General features: G+C 38.3%; 1 protein-coding gene across 18 annotated transcripts in view; it reads right to left on the bottom strand.

The window, feature by feature from the left end:
• Positions 1 to 27,322, bottom strand: part of LOC306857700 (voltage-dependent P/Q-type calcium channel subunit alpha-1A-like) — a gene marked incomplete at its 5' end in the record, with an annotated part of 80,594 nt that overhangs the window by 30,325 nt on the left and 22,947 nt on the right. For 11 of the 18 annotated variants that reach the window (XM_079397765.1, XM_079397775.1, XM_079397776.1 and 8 more), the window contains 27 exons: positions 349 to 476; positions 1,065 to 1,215; positions 1,307 to 1,404; positions 1,531 to 1,596; positions 2,628 to 2,744; positions 5,950 to 6,033; positions 7,999 to 8,109; positions 8,435 to 8,599; positions 8,738 to 8,939; positions 9,167 to 9,307; positions 9,383 to 9,543; positions 10,338 to 10,437; positions 19,694 to 19,800; positions 20,748 to 20,807; positions 21,055 to 21,184; positions 21,593 to 21,731; positions 21,828 to 22,171; positions 22,835 to 23,340; positions 23,673 to 23,805; positions 24,356 to 24,406; positions 25,335 to 25,441; positions 25,891 to 25,958; positions 26,057 to 26,174; positions 26,263 to 26,335; positions 26,487 to 26,618; positions 26,732 to 26,844; positions 27,174 to 27,286. In XM_079397765.1, the coding sequence (XP_079253891.1) occupies positions 349 to 476; positions 1,065 to 1,215; positions 1,307 to 1,404; positions 1,531 to 1,596; positions 2,628 to 2,744; positions 5,950 to 6,033; positions 7,999 to 8,109; positions 8,435 to 8,599; positions 8,738 to 8,939; positions 9,167 to 9,307; positions 9,383 to 9,543; positions 10,338 to 10,437; positions 19,694 to 19,800; positions 20,748 to 20,807; positions 21,055 to 21,184; positions 21,593 to 21,731; positions 21,828 to 22,171; positions 22,835 to 23,340; positions 23,673 to 23,805; positions 24,356 to 24,406; positions 25,335 to 25,441; positions 25,891 to 25,958; positions 26,057 to 26,174; positions 26,263 to 26,335; positions 26,487 to 26,618; positions 26,732 to 26,844; positions 27,174 to 27,286 (3,718 nt within the window). The remainder of the gene's footprint in view (positions 1 to 348; positions 477 to 1,064; positions 1,216 to 1,306; positions 1,405 to 1,530; positions 1,597 to 2,627; positions 2,745 to 5,949; positions 6,034 to 7,998; positions 8,110 to 8,434; positions 8,600 to 8,737; positions 8,940 to 9,166; positions 9,308 to 9,382; positions 9,544 to 10,337; positions 10,438 to 19,693; positions 19,801 to 20,747; positions 20,808 to 21,054; positions 21,185 to 21,592; positions 21,732 to 21,827; positions 22,172 to 22,834; positions 23,341 to 23,672; positions 23,806 to 24,355; positions 24,407 to 25,334; positions 25,442 to 25,890; positions 25,959 to 26,056; positions 26,175 to 26,262; positions 26,336 to 26,486; positions 26,619 to 26,731; positions 26,845 to 27,173; positions 27,287 to 27,322) is intronic. The other 7 variants (XM_079397767.1, XM_079397769.1, XM_079397771.1 and 4 more) reach the window with 1 other exon arrangement.

Raw genomic sequence — 27,322 nt, 5'->3', positions numbered from 1 at the left:
GGTGTGTCCAGCAAATTTAGGGGCCAAAGAAATTTGAAAAGTTAGGGTCTGTTACATCTAATTCTGCATTTTAAAAGAATCCATGATCTCACATTTTAGGACATTATCAATTATTTACCAAGAAACATGTTACAGACAGTATAATGGTATCTATTTAGTACTACCAAGAGTGTATTAATAAGTTCAGTGAGACGAGTAATTAAACACAATTATAGGCTCATTTCGTTTATAAATTTGCTTCATGTCACTAAGTAATAAGTACTTTTCACAATTAGTATGTAACAAAGATTAGTATATAATAAAATATTGAAAGATCATGTTTATATGTGCAAGTGCATATAGGCTCACCAAGCAGCTGGATCATACTCCGCCCAGATTCTCACGTACTCGTCCAGGTGATGGGGCCCCAGGATAGAGGAGTCACGCGTCAGGTACTCAAAATTATCCATGATCACAGCCACGAACAGATTCAGCATCTAACACATGTAAATGTGGTGAGTTCAATGAAAATGTAATAATTAAATCATAATAATGTAAAATTAATTATGTCAAATTTGGAATCTTGTTACGTAATCCAGATTACAAGTAATCAGTTACTACCCAGCTCTGTGTATAACTACATAACACAACACATATAATTCAATGAAAACTGAATTGCAGCTTTACATCAGTGGATATAATCAGTAGTAAGAACAAATTTGTTTGCAATTTGTTTTGCTGTATCACTGGAACAGATGGACAAGTAATAGAGAAGTATGTTGCATGTCTGAGTCACTTTTCACCACTGATGACAAATGTGGTGACCACTCAGCAAAACATCAAAATGATCAATTCTAGTGCCAGATTCCCTCTTACTATAATATAACGCCCACTAAAGAAATGGAAACTGCTGCTCAACAATTGGAAATCATGTCATTTGTATTTGATACAAGCTTTCCAAAAGCTATTTCATAAAATAGTAGGGCCAAAATCAACAATTGCAAAAAGCTGTGGCGAAATATCCCCGCTATAAATGGTGCCTATGAGTACAACAGTAGTAATAACAAGAGTGCTGACATTCTCACCAGAAAGGAACAGAGGAAGATGAAGGAGACAAAGTAGAGGTAGGCAAACTCGCTCCCACATTCTGCCTCCATGTTACCAGAGAGACGATCACACACCTTCTTTCCCAGACATGACAGCATGATGTCGTGCCATGCCTCACCTGTAGCACTCCTACAAACACACGGTGTTGAACTACGATTATAAAGTGTTTGTAACCCACACACAACATTCAACAGAACCAGTCTGTGATTCACACACGAACCTGAAGAGCAGCATTAGGGCCTGGAAAAAAGTCCTGAAGTTGTTGTGCTGGTTAATGGCACTCTCAGCATCCTCCTCAATCGCAATGTTCCCAAACAGCTGTGAAACACAAAACCCACCCCAGCATAAACCCACAATCTCATTGCAAACTACCTTCAAATATAGCCATTTACCTATTCTCAGTGTGTCCTGTGCAGCCTCCCACACACTCTCTCACAAACTCACCTGCATGCCAATGATGGCGTAGATGAAGAACAGCATGGCGATGAGTAGGCACACATACGGCAGAGCCTAAGCACAGCAGATAAATCAAAATAAAACATCAATTAACTGGCAGTCTGAGAAGAAATGTGCAGCACAATGTCAACATGTTAGTGTAAATTTAGGTAAATTAGGACACATTTTGAGATGACTAGGAAAAAAAGGCCCAATTAACCTGAATGAACCCCTACGAAAAACCCTGACTACATAAAAAACGTTCTTTATGCTTAAATTCTTTATGCTTTAGTTATTCATTGTCCACTATTTTGTGCACACACTGTAAATAAACTCTTTCCATAACAAATTTCTGACTAGCACATAACATAGCAAGCACGTTTGAAGCATATCGGATTAATATCATGTATATTGATTTGTTTAGGTTTTAGTTTAGTTCTTTTAAACGCCCCAAGCTTATTACGGTTTGCTTAAACTAAACCTAAAACTAGTAAAAACACCTTTCCAATTTGATATATAGCAGAAATATATATAAAATATTACATGGAAAAAACTAAAATGAAGATTAATTAATGTTGTAATGATAACTAACTAAAATATTTTTAATTTGAAGAGTTAATATTACTAACTGGAGAAAAAAACTCAACAAAAACTAAAATTAAATAAAAATAAAGCCTAAATAATAAAATAAAAAGTACAAAACGTACAAAAGCACATTATAAAATAACTAACAGTTAAGCTAAAATAAACAAAAAACTGAAAATATAAAAATAAAAGCTAAAATATTAATATATTAATAAAGGCTATATCATATTATATAAATAATACTAAAATAACAATGCACAGGTCAAGCAACTCAATCTCCAACATTACTGATTATAATCAGATGATTTTTTTTATTAATATTCTAGATTCTTCAAAAGTAGTCAAATTATTTATCATCATAATGCACATTTTTATTCACAAATTCATTATTGTTTTTGAAATAAACAAAAACAACCTTCATTAACCAACATTTCACCAGTAATTTCATTAACAAGATAGCTCTGTGTGCTCTCTGACTGAAAAACAAAACAATGCTTGTTTGTATGTGTGTGTAATTTTACCTTGAAAGACTGGACGAAGGTCCAGAGCAGGATGCGTATGGTCTCACCCTGCCTGAGCAACTTAATGAGACGAGCAGCTCTGAAGAGCCTTAGAAAACTCAGATTTATGAAGTTGTTCTACAGAGACAGAAAGGAAGCAGTAGACAGAAATAGAGAAGGGGCAGACAGACAAAGAAAGGAAATGATGTCAATCCAAAACATTTGATTACAATCTGTCAAGAAATTAAAAAGGAACTAAGGAAGTAAGTAGGAAACCAAAAAAACAAATAATCAAACTGACAAGACTGAACAGGCTCAGCATATCCAGTGGTGAAAACGGGGAAAAGACAAATATAAAGGGAGGAGGCAGCAACTCATACAAAAAAAATAATATGATCATATAATAAACTAAAATACTGTAAAAGAGTTCTCATTAGGGGAGGGAGTGCACAGACCCTAACTTCTTGCTTCAGTCAACCAAATGCACTGATCTGTAGATTCACGTGGAATCATGCCAACCACACTAATAGCATACAATGACCAACAGAGGGCACTAGCAAAGACAAGGGACACGTGCTGGGTTAAAGGACATATTTCAGTCATTTGTGGGAAAGTTTTGTATTTTTTTTTAGTCTTTTTCTACTTTTTTTGAAAGCGTCAGGAACTGAGGGGAAGAAATGACTGCTAATTGTCCTTTAAGCAGCACAGAGATACTGGAAACAAAAATAGAACAAGTTCAAAGTGGACTTAACTCCATCTCTACCTTCATAACTGACATATTTAGATGTCTTTAGTACGCTTACATCTATGTGTGTGTTGATGTCTTTGAATGCATGGCTGTATGAAGATGCAGTGTCAAAAACAACAATTACTAGTGTTCCCTGTCAGCAAAAAAGCGCAACATGCATTCAGGAAACCTGCAGAGAAACACTAAACATTTAAACTGTGTGCTAAGGATCATTTACACTTCAGCTGAGAGGGGGTTTGTCATACTGTTAGACAAGCAGGGGTGAAAGGTCATCATGACTCCAGCACATGCATCATTATATCATCATCAGCCACAGGGAAACAGATGCATTAGATGCATTACTCCAAAAGAAAAATTACAAACCATCTACATGTAGATGTTGCAGAAGCATGGTTTATAGCAGTATTTTTGGAGGTTGATTAAACAACCATTGTGATTGGTTTATTCGGGTCATGGATATACACATGAGTTTCATAGTGCATTTTGATTGGATGGAGTCATCAGAGGGCAAAGCCGCCATAAAGAAGAGTTTAAAGAAAGCATGTAAAACAAAGATAAAACAAGACATGAATTATCATTATGCATATCAACAAACCTTTCGATTCAAAAAAGGTTGATTACAACAAAAAGCATTTTTAAAATGCTGCACTTTTCATATGCAGTTTGAAAAGCATTTATCAATACATTTATATTTGACAGTCTTTGTAACTGGAGATCTGACTTCAGTTTTTAATTGCAAATTTAACAAAACAACAGCACTAAACTCTAAAGGTGGATCTCCAGGTACAGGACTGGGGCTTAAAATTAAAATAAAAACAGTTATTAATATCATACAATGCAGTATTTCACGTCACATTTCTGTTAAAAGACACCATGAAATTAAAATAAAAGCCTATTTGTGTTTGCTTTGAGGACATCAGTGTGCTTGTGTAATCCAAAAAGCTGATTGAGTAAATTAAAATTAAAATTTAATATTCATGGTTTTTCTTTGCTGGGGAAATGGAACAGAAGTGTTGTTGGCTGAAATGTAGGCCCAATAAATTGCCCTTTAGAATGTGAAAGTCCCTTTCTCCTAATGCAACCTGTCATCAAGGTGCAATAGCAAGTAGTAAATCATGGTTTTACCAGACTGTGACGTAAACTAAAGCCTACTGCTATAAATAAATAAATGAGTTAATTATATAATCAAAATCATTTAAAGTTAACCACATAAAAAAATTACATTTGCAAATAAATCATTAAATATTAGCAAAATAAATGCATAATAATTACATTTTCAAATAAATGGGAAATTTCTAATTTACAAAGACCATTGATGTAACTATACTCTCCAGGTAAATAAAAAAACAAATCAAATAAAATTTCAAAATAAATACATAAAAATATTATATTTCTAAATTAATAATAAATTGATTCTTAAATACCTTGCCTGGATTAGAGCAGTTGTCTTATTATTATGTATTATTATTATTATTATTATTATTATTATTAGGCAGCAGCTATTTGGACAAAGTGTAATTAGCGATAGATGCAATTCACACTAAGTGAAAATAGGATATTTTCTTAGCGATATATTCTATTTACCCCAAGTGCAAATAGCAATGAATTTTATTTACACACCATTTTAAAATAACAGGATTTTCTGCTATTATACTACTAAATGCAAATAGTGGCAATTATCTGCACCTCAGTATTGTAGTACATTATAAAATGGTATTGAGTGTACATTATCATTTTAATTCAAATTATTAAATGGATGCCATCTTATTGGGACAAATCCCTCCATACACCTACCCTAACCCTTTTCAACTTTTCAATTATTTCCTTCATTTTTATTCAAATTAAATGCCTTTCTGAAGTGATATGAGATTTGAAAAGGGGGGAAAAAAAAAAGTTCAGCAGATTCGAAAGGATTGGATTCGAACTCAGGTCAATCGTGTTAAAAAAGCTACGGCATGCGCTATACCACCTACTCCACTGGAACCGATATTTGTCTTTCGTAATGTTGACTATCGCAATCACATGTTGGTGGGCAGAGTTAGTGTAAATATCTTCTGCCAAAAAGGTGGGCTATTTGTGTAAATAGACACTCCGTTATTATTAAACAGGCAACTAGAGGTGTGGGTGGGCCGGACATTCTCATGAAAAGAACAGTACTTTTTGAACGTGTTCATTTTATAGTTTAATTAGACTCATTTTTGGTTCAATTTTGATTCCATGGAGTCTTTAAAGTGCCTGTACAACAGGTGTTGATGATCTGCTGTAAAACCAAGAAGAAAAAACACATACACAAACACGTTTTGCTAATATTTACTGGTAGGTCAGTTTGATCTGGCTGGGGGATAAATGACGACGTTGGAAGAGTAACAGACCCCCGTCACCACTGAGACCACTGGCTCACTGATCTGCCTCGCACACCAACTGGGACGATTACATAAGACTTTTAGGAGTTCCTTACACCTCAGTGAGCAAGTGAAGATCATGCTGAGAGTCTCTCAATCACATACGGAAATACACACAAGCGTACAGACAGGATACACAAACAAACACGCACATACGCACCCACAGATGGCAGCCCTTCTGCTACACACTTACCCCTAGCTCTGTGACTAAAATATCAGTGATGCTGCCAAGTACAGTCACACAGTCGAAGATGTTCCAGGCATCTTTGAAGTAGTTCTGTGGTAAAAAAAGACATAGATGCGTTTGTCAGCTGGGCTAAAGGAGGATTACGCTTGGCACACACACACATTCAGTGACCCGCCGAAAGAAAAAGGAGCAAACGATTTATTTTCACTCTCTGGTGCTAATGAAACATCTCCTTTTCCCCTTTTAGCCCTTATTCCTTCATTGAGTTTTCCAGCCTTTGTACAAGAAAGGGTAGATGCCTAGAAGGACTGGTGGCCCAGATGCTGAACATGACAGCCTTTTTGAGAGCTGCCAAGTGAGTGCCTGCAGGAAAACAGTGCATTAGGGCCATTCAGTACACCGGCTGCATGGGATCAGGGGCACCGGTGCAAAGAATGTGTGTGTGTAACTCTTTCCATCAACCACCCATCATAGCCCTTGTCTTCATTTCACTCAAAATCTGTCCTCCTTTTTCCACGTTCCACTCCTAATTACTTCAATGTGCCCTCCAGCTCACTATCTTCATGTGCGTCTCTTTTAGCTGACTACAACCATTTCCTTTGTGTCCTGCGCTTCCATGTCCCAACCCTTTTCTCATCTACTTCAGAACGCAACTTCTTTTATCTCTCTTTCTCATGCTCAATCTGTTCATAAATCTGCTTGTGTAATGTTGATTCTGACCTCTGTGATTTTGGAAGACATTTGTCCCAATTCCTTTAGCCCTGTTTCACACAAAACAGGTATATGAACACAAGTAGGGTCCAAAATTAACATTTAGCCACATCTGCCAATGGTGAGCATGGTGAGAAAATTAAACAGCCATATTTATGTCTTAGTGGCAATAAAACTGTTTCTTTTTTTTTCTTTTTTTTGAGAACACTATATATTTTTGTCCTTAAAGGGATAGTACACCAAAAAAAAAAAAAAAATTCTGTCATTAATTACTCACCCTCATGTCTTTCCAAACCCATAAGACCTTCATTCATCTTCAGAGCACAAATTAAGATATTTTTGATGAAATCCAAAAGCTTTCTAACCCTCCATAGACAGCAACACAACTGAAAAGTTCAAGGCCCAGAAAGGTAGTAAGAACATCGTTAAAATAGTCCATGTGACATCAGAGGTTCAACCGTAATTTTATGAAGCTACAAGAATACTTTGTGCGCAAAGAAAACAAAAACAACTTTATTCAACAATTTCTTCTCTTCTGTGTTGGAATTTGACGCGCGTTCACAACAGTACCACAACGTATGTGTGTGTTTTCCTCTGCTTGTAAACAAGCCACAGCGGTTCTACGTCAGACCGCCGGCTCCTGCGTCAGCAGCATCACATGCATGTGTCGGGGTACTCACGTGAATGCGCAGAGGAGACTGACATGGAAGAGAAGAAATTGTTGAAAAAAGTAATAATTTTTGTTTTCTTTGTGCACAAAAAATTTTCTCATAGCTTCACAACATTACAGTTGAATGGACTATTTTATTAATGTCCTTACTGCCTTTCCGGACCTTGAACTTGTTAGTTGTGTTGCTGTCTATGGAGGGTCAGAGAGCTCTCGGATTTCATCAAAAATATCTTAATTTGTGTTCCGAAGATGAACGAAGATCTTACGGGTTTGGAACGACATGAGGGTGAGTAATTAATGACAGAATTTTCATTTTTTGGGTGAACTATCCTTTTAAGACAATGTGATTGTTTGTATGTAAATCTGTGTAATTGTCTCTCAAGTCAAACTGCACTTCTCACAAAAAATGTGGCACATTTAATTCAGTCACGTTTGATTTTTGTTTTCTTGGCCTAATGCAACGAAGATTCAATGTGTGCCAGTACATAGACTTTTGTGGCGGGGGTAACATTAGGCATCCTATATAAACTTCTGATGGTAAAAAGGTTTTAAAAAAGTCTTTATAAGATGATGCAGTTTCTAGTAAAGTCACTGTATACATTTGCTGCTTAGTGAGTGGACCCGACATGTACACACACACAGTTAACCATGAGAAAACTGTGCAGTAGACTCACCAGCACTCCAAAGGCAATGATCTTCAATATGCACTCCATGGAGAAAAGTGAGGTGAACACTATGTTCAGGTTGGCTAACACAGCTTCATAGACATCTGATGCTCCATCATACTAAACAAACACACCATATTTAAACTGCATTAAACTGTATTTAGAAACGTCACAAGTTTTGGTAACTGGACTACAAAAAATGCAATATTTTATAAATGTAATGTTTATAAATGTTTTAGAAACATATTATTGAAAATTCATTTTTAGTTTTACCTTATTTGTGGAAAGCACCGACAAACTAACAATGCTAGAGTCTAAAGTTTGTAAACTCTGTAATTGTTAGTTTGTACCATCACAAATGTTCAAAAGCAAATTTACCATACACTGGAAGCCTAATTTCCAAAATATATAAAGCGAGATGTACTAAAGTGAAATACTGTCACACCTTCATCATAAGGACAATAGTGTTGAGGGCAATCAAGGCCATGATGGTGTATTCAAATGGAGGAGACACCACAAACTCCCACATGCGGTACTGGAATGTTTGTTTGTTCTGAGGCATGTGACGTGTGAGCGGTTTAGCATTAATGGCGAAGTCTATGCAGGCTCTCTGAAATCAGAACAGATACGATGAGGTTAATCAGGTTGAAAATCTGCCATATAAATGAGATCAATGCAAGCTCTATGCATAAAGAATAAGCTAGACTGATCATTTAGCTTAAAAACCATCCATTTGATATGTCCTCACCTCATTCTTTTCCAGGCTATAGTCTTCCATCATTTTGTCTCCTTGCTCCTGGAAAGTGATGATGATAAGAGCTACGAAGATGTTGACGAAGAAGAAGGGGAAGACCACGAAGTACACCACGTAAAAGATGGACATTTCCATCCGGTAACCTGGACTCGGGCCCTGATTCTCGTAGGTCGCATCTACTGAATGTTTCAGCACCCTGGAGAGTGGCAAGAATATGAGGCATTGAGTGATATGCTGTAATGTGATACTGTCAAATCTTTTAGGTAATTGTGACAAGTCCTTAGATATGCCATTTAAAATAACTTCAACTTCACTTTTTGATTAAAACATTTGCATTACATTAGAAAACAGAAGGGATTTCAGTAGCTGCTTGAGATATTGGGTACGTACACTGAAAATTAGGTTAGGAATTGAGATACATACTGTGGCCACCCCTCTCCCGTAGAAACGGTGAAGAGGGTGAGAAGGGCCCAGAGCACATTGTCATAGTGGAAATCGTATTTCTTCCATTCCCGCTTCTGCGCCCGCACTTCGTTATCTTTTTCATAGACAAGATATTCGCCCCTAACAGCAAAATGATTTTAGAATAACAAGCAATATGTCTGTTCGTCAGTGTGTTTGTGTGTGTTTTTGTCTTACCTGCAGTCACGCTCTAACTCCTTGGATTCATCGGTACAGTAGAAGAAACGGCCTTTGAAGAGCTGCACAGCCACCACAGCAAAGATGAACATGAACAGCATGTAGACAATGAGGATGTTCAATACATTCTTCAGAGAGTTCACCACACAGTCAAAGACAGCCTGAAAATAGACAAAACAGAGAAGAGACGAATTCAAATGCAGCCTGCAAGCAAACCCAAAACTCGGACTCAAAATACAAACCAATATAAAAATACAACTGAATAAAGCTATATATATATATATATATATATATATATATATATATATATATATAATAATAATAAATAAATTAATTAATTAATTGAATTACATTCAACTGAAACAAACCAAACAAATAAAATAAAATAAAATCAATACCCTAAAACGAATGAACAGAAATTAAAATATAGCCCGACAGTCAAACACAAACCTTATAAGATATGACAAAACAGCATCAAAACTGTACAAACACAATTAAATGATCATAAAACAGAAAAAGAACTATAGCAAACCAGCAAAAAAAAAAAAGAAAATCAAGCACAGCCAGAAAGAAAACATACGAAATGCATTTATAGAACGCAACTCTGAGATAAAACAAAACATCAAAATTGATGAATTGTATTTACATACATACAAAAAAAGATACAAAACATACATACAAAAATAGATAAAAGCGGAAACAAATAAACAAATGTGAAAACACTTTAATGATAGAAACAAAGCCAAAAACAAAAACAGATAAAGCGGTCAAGTGATAAAAATAAATGAACAAATACAAACAAGGTCTGAAAACCAGACAAAACAAATTAAAAACAGGCTGGAAACAGATTACACAGAAAAATAAAGCCCATGTAGTGAAAAACACAAACATACTCTGTAAACAGGCAAATCTCAGTCAAAACAAGAAGGAAAAATACTACCAAACACAGATGTACCTTCAGCTTGGGCAGACGCTTGATGGTTTTCAGAGGCCGCAACACTCGGAGCACACGCAGCGACTTGATAGTACTGATGTCTTTCCCCTTGCTGCTTCCTCTGCAGATGAACACACACACACACACACACACACACACACACACACACACACACACACACCAGAGTTAGAAAGTGAAATGGCAGGAGGCGTTCGGCTACATGGGTAATTGGTCTTGCACACACACAATTTAGGGGTGAGTTAGTAGCTCAGACTGTTAAAACAATGAAACATGAAACACATTTACTCCCAGCCAATCAGGAATCTCATCTGTGTCTCCTCACTGAGAATGTAGACTTTTACCCTGTTGTAGCCAGACAATCAAGCCCATTTCACAGCACTTAGGATAGACACATACTAAAACACATGCACACAGTCAATCTCACAACATATACACTCTCAGACACGCTCGCTGGTGTGGCTCATGCTGTACTGGAAACTAGCTCAGCGGATGTAATATCCACTGTACCGTCTTAGCCTATGCTGGAACCACCACTGTACCTCTTTTCCCAAGGAACACTGGCTGGTTTCATTACATTGCCATGATGACAGCATAAAACATAGGGAGCAGATTCAGGCATCCCTGCTGCAGAATGCCCAGCCAAACCTCTTTCTTTCTTGTTTTTGGGGTTGTCCATTGGCAAACACAACATATAAAAGGACCTGGAAACACACATCCAGTCACTCCAGAGGGGAGGAGCTTCTACCATTCAGCCTATCAGTCAATCTGAAGACTTTCTGGCCTACATTATCACAATTTGCACGTCGCTCTTGTGGTACCCAAGCACAGCCATCCACCAGATGTGTGTACAGCTGTTGCACAGCTGATGTGCGGCTAGTGACCAGCAAGCTAAATGCAAAAGTCGTCCACTGAAGACTACACTATGCAAATGTGTGGTTGTACACTGATTTATATCACTGTAAAACTAATTTATGTAATTATCCTTAATCACATACAGTGGGGTATAAAAGTGTTTTAATTTTTTTTTATTAATACAACATTTCTGACAGCTTTTAAGTTATTAAAAATTTAAGAGGAAATGTTTTTAGAAGAAGTCCTAGCATTTATTTTACAACATACAGTAAACACAGTAATGCTGTGAAATACTACAATTTTAAATAATTGTATAGGCATGTTTTCACTGTCACTTTTAAAAAATTTAATGCATTCTTGCTGAATAAACATACATTTCTTACAGAAAGGTAATTCTTACTGATAAATGGTAGTATATATATGAGCACATGAACATAACTTGGTAAAAGCTATCAAAGTATTTTGCTGGTTTATGCTATCAAATGATTAATATTCAATAACTAATATACATTTTTTTTACTTTATTGTAAAGTAATACTGATGCGCTCATGAATTGGACACCACCGCTTCTTTCATAAAGGAATTGCAACTTAAATTTGGTTCTGTTTCACATACAAAGCAAACATTTCTTTATTTTAGACTTTCCTTTGTGTAAAATTTGTCAAAAAATCTTCACAGCTTTGTTCATTTCCACATTTAAATAAAAAAACAAGTTTTCACACTTTTGGACCTCTCTGTATAAAATATACACTCACCTAAAGGATTATTAGGAACACCATACTAATACTGTGTTTGACCCCCTTTCGCCTTCAGAACTGCCTTAATTCTACGTGGCATTGATTCAACAAGGTGCTTAAAGCATTCTTTAGAAATGTTGGCCCATATTGATAGGATAGCATCTTGCAGTTGATGGAGATTTGTGGGATGCACATCCAGGGCACGAAGCTCCCGTTCCACCACATCCCAAAGATGCTCTATTGGGTTGAGATCTGGTGACTGTGGGGGCCATTTTAGTACAGTGAACTCATTGTCATGTTCAAGAAACCAATTTGAAATGATTCGAGCTTTGTGACATGGTGCATTATCCTGCTGGAAGTAGCCATCAGAGGATGGGTACATGGTGGTCATAAAGGGATGACATGCTCAGGTAGGCCGTGGCATTTAAACGATGCCCAATTGGCACTAAGGGGCCTAAAGTGTGCCAAGAAAACATCCCTCACACCATTACACCACCACCACCAGCCTGCACAGTGGTAACAAGGCATGATGGATCCATGTTCTCATTCTGTTTACGCCAAATTCTGACTCTACCATCTGAATGTCTCAACAGAAATCGAGACTCATCAGGCCAGGCAACATTTTTCCAGTCTTCAACCATCCAATTTTGGTGAGCTCGTGCAAATTGTAGCCTCTTTTTCCTATTTGTAGTGGAGATGAGTGGTACCCGGTGGGGTCTTCTGCTGTTGTAGCCCATCCGTCTCAAGGTTGTGCGTGTTGTGGCTTCACAAATGCTTTGCTGCATACCTCGGTTGTAACGAGTGGTTATTTCAGTCAAAGTTGCTCTTCTATCAGCTTGAATCAGTCGGCCCATTCTCCTCTGACCTCTAGCATCAACAAGGCATTTTCACCCACAGGACTGCCGCATACTGGATGTTTTTCCCTTTTCACATCATTCTTTGTAAACCCTAGAAATGGTTGTGCGTGAAAATCCCAGTAACTGAGCAGATTGTGAAATACTCAGACCGGCCCGTCTGGCACCAACAACCATGCCACGCTCAAAATTGCTTAAAATCACCTTTCTTTCCCATTCTGACATTCAGTTTGGAGTTCAGGAGATTGTCTTGACCAGGACCACACCCCTAAATGCATTGAAGCAACTGCCATGTGATTGGTTGATTAGATAATTGCATTAATGAGAAATTGAACAGGTGTTCCTAATAATCCTTTAGGTGAGTGTAGATATAAATATTTATCTCTTGCTCCATATATTTTGCATCTTTATTGCCTTCCCTGTCCTCTCTTCTCCTCTTCTGTCTCAGTGTCAAGGACAGAGGGCAGCGCTCTAGATTTCCAGATAGATTTCTCAGCAGATGTGGTTACACACTGTCAAGCATAAACAAGCGTCCATCAGAGAAGTGCTGTTAGAGTGACTGGTGCAGAGGTGAGGGACCTCTCAAACACCCCTATCGGGACTACGTGGACTGAATGATCATCCATGGGTGGTTAATACAGAAACGGTGACAGAGTGATAGAAGGAGATGGGTGACTTGCAGACAGATATAGAGACAAATCCAAAAAAGAAAGAGAGGAAAGCTGTGTAATTGCCAGGACAAGCATTAAGAGCAAAAGAGGGAGGAAAAGAGAGAGAAAAAGAGAGATAGAGACATTACCCGCTGCCTCCGCTGTAGGTGTGAGCAGTTGAAGAGATGAGAGAGGAATCAGACACACACACAAGACACGGGGGAGAAAGGGAGTTTGAAGGAAGAAATACATTAATATGAGACATACCGTAAAAAGAGAGAAATAAGGATGCAAGCTTGTGAATTATTTCACATTCACACACCCATACTGTGTTCTCTTACCCATTTATATCATTTACAAAACTCTAAACAATATATAAGCTATGCCAGCAGAACATTTAGTCTTATATAACCAGACTTTTGACTTGCAGCAAAACGTCTGGTCCTCCTCACAGCTTATTTTACAGGGCAGGAAGTGACCGCCTGACTGACATGTAAGATGATCAACCACAGTCCGTTTTGATTTTATGTTATATTTAAGGGGCAGGATTTTTTAAATAAATTTAAACCACAATGGAGTGCAACAGTCAGGTTCCAGAAGTCTCCATAGTGGAATTGATAATTAAAAATAGACCTACTGTTAGCTACGAGGGTGTTTTATACTGGATTATTATGCTGAAGCGCACATAATTTGCATTTATTTCCATGTGAAAAACCACATTATCCATGATTCCGCAAAGAAATAACAATAAAGCAAATAACACCAAAAGAACACTTGAGTTCTTAGAGAACACTTTTTTTTCAGATTTTCAAATATTTTTCTGCTTCAAATACAATTTTTAATGTTGTGATTCAACTCATAGGTGATTGGTTTGAGTCATCACTTATAACTCTTTAATAAAGACTTTTTAAAACCTCCTATGGGGAAAAAAATGAATGGGATAAATATTACCAGAACCAAAGCTGTTGAAAAAAATTGAAGGAGACTCTATATAACAATAATCTGCCATTGAAACTTAATTCAAATAGCAGCACAACAGTCGCATTGAGCAGATAATTAGCGGAACATGAGTCTACTTTTATACTTGCAGACAAAACCCAGAAAACAATGTTGAATTTATGTTTCTGGCTCAAACAAATCTCAAACAGAAGAAGATTTGACTATCAATTTCAGTACGAACTTGCCTTTTTAGTGTACAATAAGCACAGATAATCAATGAACAGACAGTGGGTGATCTGTAGGCATGTCATCTGAGGCTGAGACTAGCTAACATACACATATGCACACTTTCACACAAATATAAATCTATTAAAGTAGTAGTTAAACATGCATTGCCATATTGCATTTGACTTCATCGCTGCGGTGACAGCTTTTGGAGTTAGTTGCCATGCCTCCTTGTTCATCATGATCTCATGATACAGTGCTTTAGAGTTCATACCGTCACATGGCATACGATAGTAAGTCACATGGCACTGTCATATGACCATAAGCACTTCACCTGCAGGGCAACGGAGACCCAAATCTCTGCTGTCGAGTCTGTGATTCATACAGATTTATTCTACATGGTACTTTTATCTGCAAAAACCTTGATACACTCCAATTTATTAAGACCAAATCCAGCACTCAGCACAAAAAAATACAAATAAAAACAGACTCCCAGCAGGCTCAAGTCTGTCAGCTCAAGCAGTTCACAGGCTCACATCAGGAAATGTGTACAACTGTGTGGTCTAAACACACACACAGACCTTCTCAACAAATATCTCTCTGAGGCACGAGAGACGTCGTCTCAGTCATCTCTTTTATTCTCTAGAGATGATCAAGATCAATTCAATCACTAAAGACTTACTTAGTATTGTCTGTGCCACTAACATGCTACATTAGACCATGCAGTGCATCTGTCCTATTACAATGTGTCTTATTTGCCAATCATCCCTATAAGTAAAAGTAGAGTACACCTGTTGAAAGGTGTGTAGTAAGCAGGGATGAGATGTTGTATGCAGAGATCCTTGTATACTAAATGGCCCACCAAGAAAAACGTCATCACCGATATAAAGAGATATAAAGAGAGTTCTGTTTCTGATTGGAGGAGCGGCATTCAAAGCTGTTTTTATGCACATTGGTGATCACAAATTCTATATATTATCGCATCAAGTTGCCATGTTGCCTGAAAACCTGATTCACAATGTTTTAACACAAATGTTATGTATTTGTTATCCAGCTTTCTGACTCTATGTGTCAGCATAGGGAAGTGCATACTGGCATCTGTTTCTTTGAACTTTGTAGCTATGCAGTTTCTCGCTCTCTTTCACTTTCTCTCTCAGCTGACTTTTTTTCCACAAGAAATAGACTGCCTAATTGGATCTTGCGTTCATCAAAATGGTGATACACATCTCAATTGGACAGTGCCCTTCTAGGAGGTGAGCAGTTTGATTGTCTGTAATCCCATTATGGTGTTATCTTTCTGAGCAAAGACCCTGTCCAGCCCTAATAGGTCCTAATGCATTCTGCGTTGTCTTGTTTCGCTGCTTTACATGGGCAGCTCTGCAAAAGTGATCTGTATAAAGAATCGCCTGACATTTCCTCTGCATGTCTCACTATGCTGCTATGACATCACTCTGAAAGTGTATCGGTCTGATCTGTTGACATTTATCATGTCCAGATTATTCTATGAAAGGATCACCTGTGTCCATATATATAAAAATAAATAAATAAATAAATAAAATATTATTTTAAAAATGAAAAACAACTACAATAACAGCTAACTTTCCCATAATAAAGTGTACACTGGTTTACCTATACATACATACTACCCATCAAATTTATAAAAAATATATTAACTTGAATTAAAACACGAGAATTTATTGGTTTCCTCCACTTCACACCACATATTGAATAATAAATATTCAAAATAATGAATTGCGTTTTTAAAAGGCAGTTCAGAACATGGCAACATATATCTTTTTTGTTTTACTGTTAAATAAGTTTAATGAAATTTAACTGGAACTTTAAAACATTTTTAAAAATACATACATTTAAAATATGCCTTTCCAAAATAATAAACGCACTTACTAGAGACTCAAGTATTCATGACCATTTTACCTGCTGTAAATCAGTCATACCACACTTGACATTTTAGAGAAATCGTATTTGAAGGCCCGACACAGAAACAAAGAGACACACACATACACATAGACACAAACATGTATGTTAACACATTTAGGTGTCCACATACTGTAGAATGTACCAAGAGTTGATTAGCTGTAAGATTAAATTACTGCAGCTGGCTAAAGAGTGACATGACCTCGCCCTTGGCTTGTGTCCTATGTGTGAGGGACATTTGGACGGACAATCAGACAGACAGATCAGTCTATAGAAGGAGAGGACAGGCGTGTGATGAGAAGGACAGGCAATAAGAGCAAACAGAGGGGAAAGGGAGAAAGAAAGAGACATTACCCCTCTACTTCCCCACCGCCTCCTCCGCTGTAGGTGTTGAGAGATGATCAGAGAAAGGAAGACAGAGACAGACAGAGCCAGAGACACATACAAAGACACAAAACACACACAGAGACAGAAAAAGGCACAGGGAAAGAATGGGGTTTTTGAAGCAGGAAAAATATCAACATGAGACAGAGAATACAAATCACAAAATAATGGCAGAGCTCCTAGTTTGGTTTATATGTGGACACCTAATCTAGTGTGAACACTTAAAACAATTTAAATACAAATAAAAAAATACATATATACAAACAGAGTCCAAAATTAACTTTTTGCTACACCCGCCTTGGCTGGAAAATTGGGAAGAACTTATCATAAATAGACTTTTATTCCCAGTCAAAATATTGTATTTCATATTATTTACCAAGACACATTGTGTATTTGTCCCTATGACAAAATAAAAACAAAATAAAAAGACCTCTTCAGTTATATTTGACTATTTTCTGTGGTGGTCACGGAATTTAATTTTCCAGTTTCTAGAAAGTGGGTCATCTACACATTCTCTTTTTACTTGCATTTGACACTCTGCAAGGGCTAATTTTGGACTCTGTACACAAAATACTAAATAAACATGCACAGATACATACACACAGATATGATTCACTCCCTGAAATTGAGTAAAAGGTTAAAAACAGGCTCTGTGAGAGACAGCAGAGATATGGGAACTGTTCCCACGCTCACAGCCAGGGAGCGCCAGTCACCCCAGAGCGCCTGCCGTTCTGAGCGCACTATCGCTGAGTGCAGAGAGAGAGGGAGGGAGGGAGAGAAAGGAAAACTGGAGAATCTAGCCATGATAGCATAGAGTACAGTGTTTTTTGAAACAGGCAGGCACATCCAAATGCCTCTTTATGAATCACCTAATAAACTTATTTCACGCGGGAGCTAAAGACGTGGGTGCAAATGGAAGGGGGATGGTAGGGGAAAACAATACAAGGATTCAAGGCAGTTTCTTTAAGAAAATCATGCTGGGAAATATAATCAGTGCAGTTTGCAAGCTCTACTTGTCCCCTCAAACGCTGTTACTTATATTTTTTCCTTAAATGTTATTGTTATTACTGTTTTATGCCTTGTAACTCAAATTTGAGTTCTAGAAATATTGTACATATTATAAAACTATAGCCATCAGGTCTTAAAATGTGGCATAAAAACATTTTAAAACGAAATGTTACATCTTTATAAACTACTCCACACAAAGTCTGAAATATTGTACTGTTTTTAGTGTTCAGATGCCAAAAAAATACATTCGATGAGAATGCAAATTTCAGCATCAGATTCAGCATGAACAGCTCTGTAGTGCAAAATTATTTGCAGGTATTTTACACTTTCACATTTAATTGTGTCAGACTTGTGTGAACAGGACTTTATTAATATAAATCTGACAGCCATTCACATATTGTATGCATGGTACATGTCATGTGTGGTGTGTTTGCCCACCTAGTCTAAAAAACTTTTTTTGTGGAAAAGAAAATGTGTGCAATCACATTTATAGTTGTTCAGGGACTGAGGAGGATGTACACAGACACATAGACAGAACCATATAATATTACTATTTCAAAGCATTCAGATTCTGGTATTTCAGGAAGAAAAAAAAAAAAATCATATTTCTTCCATTCATGCTTTCATTCAGGTCATCTGACATGTCGATTCCCAGAATCTGTTCTCATGCTCTTTACTAAGTCTGGAAAAGAGCTTTTACATGCATTTGTTTCCAGTTTCATATTAACAGATGCACCTTTCTGACCTCTCCCTCATATTAGCAAACTCTCTCAGTCCAGTAGCTGGGTTGTATGCTTCCACTGCGATCAGATATTTTCCTTTATTCCTCTTGTCAGATATCCTGACCGTCAATCATAAATCCCTTCTATTTGTTCCTGCCTTTATTTGTAGTAGTTTGTTTAAGAAGATTCCTGATCATTTCAGTTTGATTTTAACAATTTAAGCGGTTAATTTTTGCATGGATTGTGACAAAAAACATACTACACTGGATCCAACTATAAACCCTCATCACACGAATAAGCATTATAAATCATTTCACATGCAAAGAGGTCCAATCATAAGAGGGTTTTTTATGTAAATAAGTCCTACATATAGAGGTATATAACTAACTATACATAGACTATCAATGGTACAAAAGTGTATCTTATGGACTCTTTAAATGCTTTCCCCTTGCTCTCTCGTTTCTTTCTTCTTTTTGTCTGTTTTCTTCATTGTTGGTTCCAGGGTATGTGGTTTAAAAATGGAGTGTAGAAATACCTGAGTTGAGTGTGGCTTGATGCTCCAAAGAGTCCTGGGCACTAAAGGGTTAAAGGTGCCCAGGTAGGGTCATCACCCTCATGGAAATGGGCCCAAGCTCACCCACTGGGCAGGCACTGGGCAAAATATTGTGTATGATGGGGCAGGGTGGGGATATTCGGTGAAAAATTACCAAAAGGAGACCTGGGGCTTAATGTGGGGGGCATGGGGGTGGGGATGAGGATGAGGAGAGGAAAAGAAATGGTCAAGATATGCCAAATGCCCAGAATTGAGTTGGGGAAGGAGAGAAAGGCAGAGAAATGGTGAGAGAGAGAGAGAGAGAGAGAGAGAGAGAGAGAGAGAGTGAGCGCTGGGTTGTATGGGTAGCAGGCTGGCGCTCCAGGGTGGCAGAGAGCTGTGCCGACTGCACAGGCATTTGACCTGTAGGGAGCAAGACTGGAAAGGACGAGGAGAGGCAGCAAGCAGGAGAGGAGAGAGGAGTGAGGCATGAGTGCTGGGGCCTTGATGACACTTACGTGAAGGCGAACGCCACCAGGGCACCACTAACCACTATAAAGTCCAGGATGTTCCACAGGTCACGGAAATATGAGCCTTGATGCAGGACAAGACCTAAATCTACCATCTGAAACAGAGTGAGAAATAAATAGTCAGTACACTGCTGTTCAGCAGTTGGGGTCTTTGAAAGGAGTCTTTTCTGCTCAACAAGGCTGCATTTATTTGATCAAAAATACAGTACAATTTTGAAATATTACAATTCAAAATAACTGTTTTGAATTGTAATGTTTTACTGTTAAGTAAAATTTAATTTATATCGTGATGGCAAAGGTAATCTTCAGCAGCCATTGCTCCAGTCTTCAGTGTCACATGATCCTCCAGAAATCATGAAAATATGCTGATTTTTTGTTCAAGAAATATACACACACATACAGTATATGCAGGATTATTTAATGAATATAAAGCATTCATTTTAAATAAAAAGAAATCATTCAAATCATGGATCCCTTGTTTTGTAATTCATTTTTATGATATTTCCAGGAATCACTATTTTAAAATTCCCAGACATTTGAAAGTGAAAGTGAGCTGACGTTTCGCCAAGTATGGTGACCCATACTCGGAATTTGTGCTCTGCATTTAAACCATCCAAGTGCACACACACACAGTAGTGAACACACACCCAGAGCAGTGGGCAGCCAGTTGGGGGAGAGCAGTTGGGGGTTCGGTGCCTTGCTCAAGGGTCGTGGTATTGAGGGTGGAAGAGAGTGCTGTACACTCACTCCCCCCACCTATAATCCCTGAGACTCAAAGCCGCAACCTTTGGGTTACAAGTCCGACTCTCTAACCATTAGGCCGCGACTGCCCCTGACTACCCCTATTTCTGGGATTCCCAAAATCATGTGCAACTATATGAACTTGAAATGCATATGAACCCTATAGTACTTCAGATTTTTGCATGACACAACATGGAGATCAATAAACAACTCTTTAAGTACAAAATACACAAGTATAATGTGTTGAAGGGTGAAGAATAGACCACCATAGCCCAGACAGCTGTGCAGGATAGATATGTACCTTAATGAGCATCTCAAAGGTGAACACACCAGTGAACACATAGTCAAAATACCGCAGGACCTGCAAGAACAGAAGAGGGACACAATGTTAGCAATAAAATTAAGCCCTTTATGACAAATCAATATAACAAGATGAATATAAAGAATGATAAATAAACAGATGAACATGAAGTAGTAAACTAGTAAATTAGGTAATGATTAGAAGTACAGATGGAAAGATAGATGAAATAGTTGCTAGTCCAGTAGACAAAAATAAGCTGAACCACAGAGACATAAAAAGAGAATGTTGAGATGTGGGACTGTCTCACATTGTTACGGGGGGATTCAGGCCAGACAGGGTCTTCAGCAGCCAGGGCAATACTGCTCATTGCAATGACCAGCAGAATACACATCTCAAAATATCTGAGCGTGACGATATAGTGGCATAACCTCCGAAATCTACAATGGAAGTTCATAAAAAGACCTGTTAATAACAAAAACAACCACTTCTTTTGAAAGAAAGCTCGTTTAAATTAATATAAATCTCAGAGGCGAAAGAAGGTGACTCCAGTTAGTTTTGTTTAACGTCAAAATAAAAGAGTGTTTGCACCCTATTTTACTTCAAAAATTAGAGAAGGAGAAATTTCCAAATGAAACAGGATAATAAATAGTACGAAATAAGCAGGAGAGGACTTGATTTTATCCATTGGAAATGATTGAACTTTGAAAAGTGGCCATTATATACCTGATATGATTAAGATTATTATTATAGGTAATGCAATTTTAAAATTGACCAACTGCAGAGTCACAGTGCCAGGACTGGCAGTAAATTAGCAAGTTTCATGGAGATTTCAGAGATGCACTCACGGGTTGGTGGTAGTCAGAATGAACATTGAGGTGTAGGGTGGCATGGGTTTAGGCCCCCCATCATCTTTTTCATCATCATCGTCGTCACCCTTCATGTCCTCCTTCTTGGGCAGGGGCTCTGTGTTTGCATTCTTATTGACTGTGGAGACGTTTGGAAGGGAAACAACATAGTAAGACAGATGATTAAGACAATAAATAAAAAAGGTCAGTTATTCTCTTTAGCTCTTTCTCTCACCCTGTAGGATGGCATTACTGGAGGGGAACATCGGGGGAATGTCCACGGCAGTGTAATCGGGGTTCATGCCCAGGTTACCAGTGCTGGTAACATTAGCAGTGGTAGAGGAAGGGTTGGTGAGAATGAGGCTGCTCTCTGTGCCAGTATGTGCCAGGCCGGCAGTGTGGGCACTGTTGGCCAGATTGAGCAGACTATCATGAGGAGTGGAGTTACTAGGTGGCTGGGTGGCAAGCTTGTTGTTCATGGCATTGTCCATGTCCTCACTGTACTGACTGTCCTGCCTGGACAGAGTCTTCTGAATTGGACGGGTGGTGGAGAGAATGGGGCCACTTCCATGACCATTCCTGGAGAAAGAAGACAGGAAGATTAGAAGTTTAAAATTAGATGCTTGTGAGGAACCCATAGGAATGCTCTTTAGTGTGCCACTTAAAAAAATTGTCACATAAAAAATAAGTAGAATAATACCGATCAAAAGTCTGAGGTTGCCATGATTTCGTAATGTTTTGTAAATTTTGAACAAAAAGATGTATATTATATATGAGTTATATTATATATGACCCTGGACCACAAAACCAGTAGCAAAAAGTTGTAGCAAAATCCAACAATGCATTGCATGGGTCACAATTATCGATTTTTCTTTTATGCCAAAAATCATTAGGATATTACGTAAGGAACATGTTCCATGAAGGCATTTTGTAATTTCCTATCGTAAATATCAAAACTTGCATATATACATCTACATATACACAAATATACACCTAAATATTTATATATACAGGTGCATCTAAAAAAATTTGAATATCATGTTTATCAAGTTAAATTTTTTTTGTAACTTACAGCCCTCCATAAGTATTGGAACAGGAAAGACAAAATTGCTCTGTTGGCTGTGGAGTCAAGACATTTGCAATATATATATACACAGTATATGTGTGTATATAAGTTATATATATTTATATACATATATATATTTAAAAACATTTATAAAGATTGATTTCGACTAAACTCACTTCCTGGTACGGTGTCGCACCCCTTTCTCTTTTCTTCCTTCGCCCTCAAGGCGATGATGTCTGTGTTTCCGTTCTCCTCCATCTGCATGCTCACACTCAGGTCCTCTTTCCCTGCCCTTATTCTTGTGTCTCCTCCCTCTGCCCTCTCCCTCATCCTTTGCGGCTTTATGGTGTTGGCGGGCCTGGCTGCAGTGCTCTCCATGCTGATGTCTGCGGTGAGACTCTCTACCCTCCCCGTGGTTCTCAGAGCCTAAAAGACTCCGACGAGATCCTGTGGAGTCCCCCCTTTCCAACGGTGTCCAGGGCTCAGACCCTCCACCTCCTCCTCCACTCTCCCCCTCATTGAAGTTGGGCTGTTTGTGCAAGAGCTGATGAGTGCGCTGGGGCTGGCCGTCACCTGGATGACTTTTGTTGGTATTGTTATTGCGGTTCTCCTGAGGGTCCACGACCAACGGCCGGTCCAAATGTGTCTTCATATCGGGACGAATGTGACGGGAGTATGAGACCTAGAGGCATGATACAAACAAAACAAATGGCCACACATTTGTCAATCAAATAAGAACTTAATTCAAGACAAATATTAAAGCTGCAGTCTGTAACTTTTGCCTATTTGTGGCCATCTCTGTTTGAAAACCTGAAATTGCAGCTGTGTGCAGAATTATCTTGCTTGTGTGGGCTGTACTCCGGCCCGGCTTCAGCGTGGATGAATCTAATGTTTTGATGTGAATGTGTGACTGTCAGTCACTGGACTGGTGTGGATGTTTACTGTACTTCACAATCACAGATTTTAGCCTCTTTGACCAAGAATGTCATTTTGACCTCTGTCATTTCCTCTCACCTTCCAGCGATCTTCAGGGTCCAACTCATTGTAAAGAGCCTCTCTGCTATTCACCAGGGTCTGTCGTCTCAACTCACTAGTGCGCTGCTCCCATACCGACTTACAACCTTTGTGGTTCTTCTGTTGCTCCTTACTGCAGAAAAGAGAGAGAGACAGACAGAGAAACATTTACAGTAGATCTGAGATTAGTAATCACCAAGAGGGAAAAGTGAGGTTGCTGCAGCTACCGCAGGCTGAAAATGCCCACCTACAAGCTACCAGCTACCATTTGTTAAAGAGGATGATTGCACCGCTTAGGTCAAACTCACTCACTCACTCACAGAACACACACGCACACACACGCACGCACGCACACACACAGAAAAAGATAACTATAATAATTCTGGGAGTGAACACATCACAGGCGCCCAACCCTTGGAGCAAAGCATGTGAAAGAGAGAAAGTAAAGTAATAAGAGGAGAACAGCAGGTGATGAGTAGCAGGATGAAGAGAGAGGAAGAGACAGAGAGAAGTGATAAACCCGTCCCATCCCACCCAGCGGTCTGGAGAACAGAGCGGGGAGCAGCACAGAGAACCGAGGAGGAAATGCATATGTCAAAAAGGCTGATGGGAGAAGAGTGGGAGGTGTGGGGCGAACAGAGAGGCGTTTCGAAAGAACAGAAAGAGTATAAATGAATAAATACCAGTCCAGAAAGTGTTCTGTTGCATCAAGACGCTCAGAGTTTACTGTCACGCTGAGGAGGAAAACAGCATGTGAGAAACACAGAACATCTGTTTGCTCTTCTCCCTCATTCACAAGCTCCTCCTCAAATAATACACACATATTCTCTCACGATTCTCTCTTCTTTTCCTGACAAATACTTGGATGCATTGGCACACTGACAAACCGGAATCATCCTCAATCGGTCTGTGCCTCTGCATGCAAGTTGTGTGTATATAACGGTGAGAAGATCACAGATAAGCTTGTTGATGGACAGGAAACAACATTATAGGTCTATAGCACTAAACATTACAGAAAAAAAATAAAATAAAAATAAACCTTGCTTTAAACTGCTATCTGTGTTTTGGAACATTGTAACTTTATTATAATTTTTTTTTAGCTGGCTAACAATGTTAAAAAAAAGAAGAAGCTAATAATCCAGCAACTATGTTCCAAAACGCACTTACCAATCTAAACTGGATCTACAGTTTGTGAGTGACATTTTTAGATAATATGAACTTTAAAAACATGGGTTTTGATTCCTTTTCAATTTTCTACAAATAGTTTGGCCAGGGGGAAGAAACTTGGGTCTGTGTGACTTACAGTTTATGTTTGGGGTCAGTAAGAATTTTATTTATTTTATTTTGGTAAGAAATTAATACTTTAATTCAGCAAGGACTCATTGAATTGATCAAAAGTGAAAGACATTTATATGTTACAGAGGATTTCTATTTCACATAAATGCTGCACTTTTGACTCTTCTTTGACGGAAACCAAAAAAGCCAGATTGAAAGTGTTGCTGTTTGTTTTTTTGTTTATTATTGACCCCTATGTTTATTTGGCTGATACAAGAGCAACACATAGTCTGAACACATAAAAACAAACATAAAAGGAAGACAAAGAAGTGGGAGAGAAAATGTGGCAGCAGGACAAAGAGAGAGATATGAGAGAGAGATACTCACGCAGCAATGGAGAGGTTGGCTGCAGACAGTGGGCTGACCTCTGCTACTTCCTTGGCCGCCTGAAGAGCCATTTTCTGATTGGCTGCTTGCTCTTCTTCCTGTTCATCCTATACATGGAGAGAAACATGAAGCATATTGGTTCAAATGTGATGCACGCTGGTGCGTAGGAGTGTGAAGGATAAACAGTATGACAGAGAGAAGGAGAAACATGGTCATTGAGAGTTCTCATAATAGTGCCTAGTGAGTTAATGCAACCACCGTAAGAAAATAAAGAAAATTATTTAATTGACATAACATTTTTTTTTTTACCATGTACATAAAGATTTATTAGAGATTCAACACTGATTTTTCCCTAAGAAATTTCGAAACCAGCCCAAGCACACCACATGCAGTTTTGTGAAGTGATTGATCCCAGTCTGCATTTCTTTTAATATTTAATTTTACTTGATCATGGCTTTGTAAATCAAGGTTTTTTTTTTTTACTGAATGTTACTGTATTTATTTATTTGTTTGTTTGTTTTTAACCCCTGATCCATTACCCAAAAAGTGTGTTTACCTTGGTCAGCTCTTGTGCATTGGCCAGATTGTCCACAGCGATAGCCAAGAACACATTGAGCAAAGTGTCTGTTCACAGAAGGGTTTAAGGAACATCATATTAATGCTTCACTGGGGTATGTGAAAATTAAACGCACATCAGCATGCAATTCTTTGTGTTTGGATACAGTTGCCGAAGAGTGTAAGAACAATGAAGAAGACTGAGAAGACCATGCCCTTTTTGACTCCGCCCTGAGACTCGATCCCATCATACATGACCATGTTCCAGTCTTCACCTGTCAGGATCTAAGGTGCAGAGAGAAGGTCCACAATCACAAAGCCATGGAAAACACACAGAATGATTGCACACTGTTTGATGGGCACATTTGCTCACCTGAAATACTGTCATTATTGCTGCAGGAAAAGTATCAAAGTTTGTTGGTGGTGTGCCGGCTTCAAAATTAAACCTGAAGAGAAGAAATGGTGGTTATAGTATTGTTACACAAAGTATTTCCATGCCATCCATTATTTAGGGCCTGCACTGACTCTGGTGACCCATGAAAATAAATAAATAAATACATTTTTCTGTTATTATGTGTATTGAAGTGTTATACTGACTGTCCTCCAAAAAGCTGCATGCCCAGCAGAGCAAAGACCACGATAAAGAGGAAAAGGAGGAAGAGTAAACTGATAATGGATTTCATGGAGTTCAACAAAGACACCACCAGGTTCCTCAGAGACGCCCAATACCTGAAAATGGGAAAAGAGGACATTTAAAATGCTTAGTCCTTCTTAAAACAGTTCAAAGTGATAAAGACTGAGACAGAAAGACAGCCACGGGACTCGAGACGTGAGAGACTCACTTGGTCACTTTGAAGATCCTCAGTAACCTGAGAGCTCGTAACACACTGATCCCAAACGAGGTTCCTGGCTGGATCATAGACCAGAGCACCTCGAAAATGCTGCCACAAATGACCTGTCCCACACACACATATATAAACACACACATTTAAAGCTCATTCAATAACAACAAGCCACAAAACAAAAATCCCTTACCCAGCGTCAAAATCCCTTACCCAGCGTCACAGCTCTCACAAAATCATAATTTATTAAAACATCCAAAACACTGAAATACTGATTAAGAAACTGATTTAGTGCAGTGAATTACAAATTACACAAACAACTTCAGTAACTATATCAACATTAAGACCTGAAAGAGCAATCATCGACTGGTATAATGTTTTGGTTTCCTTCAAATTTAAATTTTTTTATTTAGTAAAAGAAGGAGGGATGAGAGGAACTCACAATGCAGTCAAAACAGTTGAAGGAGGAGTGAAAATAAGGTCTGGTCCCCAGCCCATACATCTTAATACACATCTCTGACATAAAGATCCCCAGGAAGATGAACTCAGCAAAATCTGGATTGAGGAGAGAGAGGGAAACAGACAGAGACA

The sequence above is a fragment of the Barbus barbus genome, assembly GCF_936440315.1.
Source record: "Barbus barbus genome assembly, chromosome: 3".
NCBI lineage: Eukaryota > Metazoa > Chordata > Actinopteri > Cypriniformes > Cyprinidae > Barbus > Barbus barbus.
Note: the sequence above shows the minus strand (reverse complement) of the source record. Positions and strands in the feature narration are given on the sequence as shown.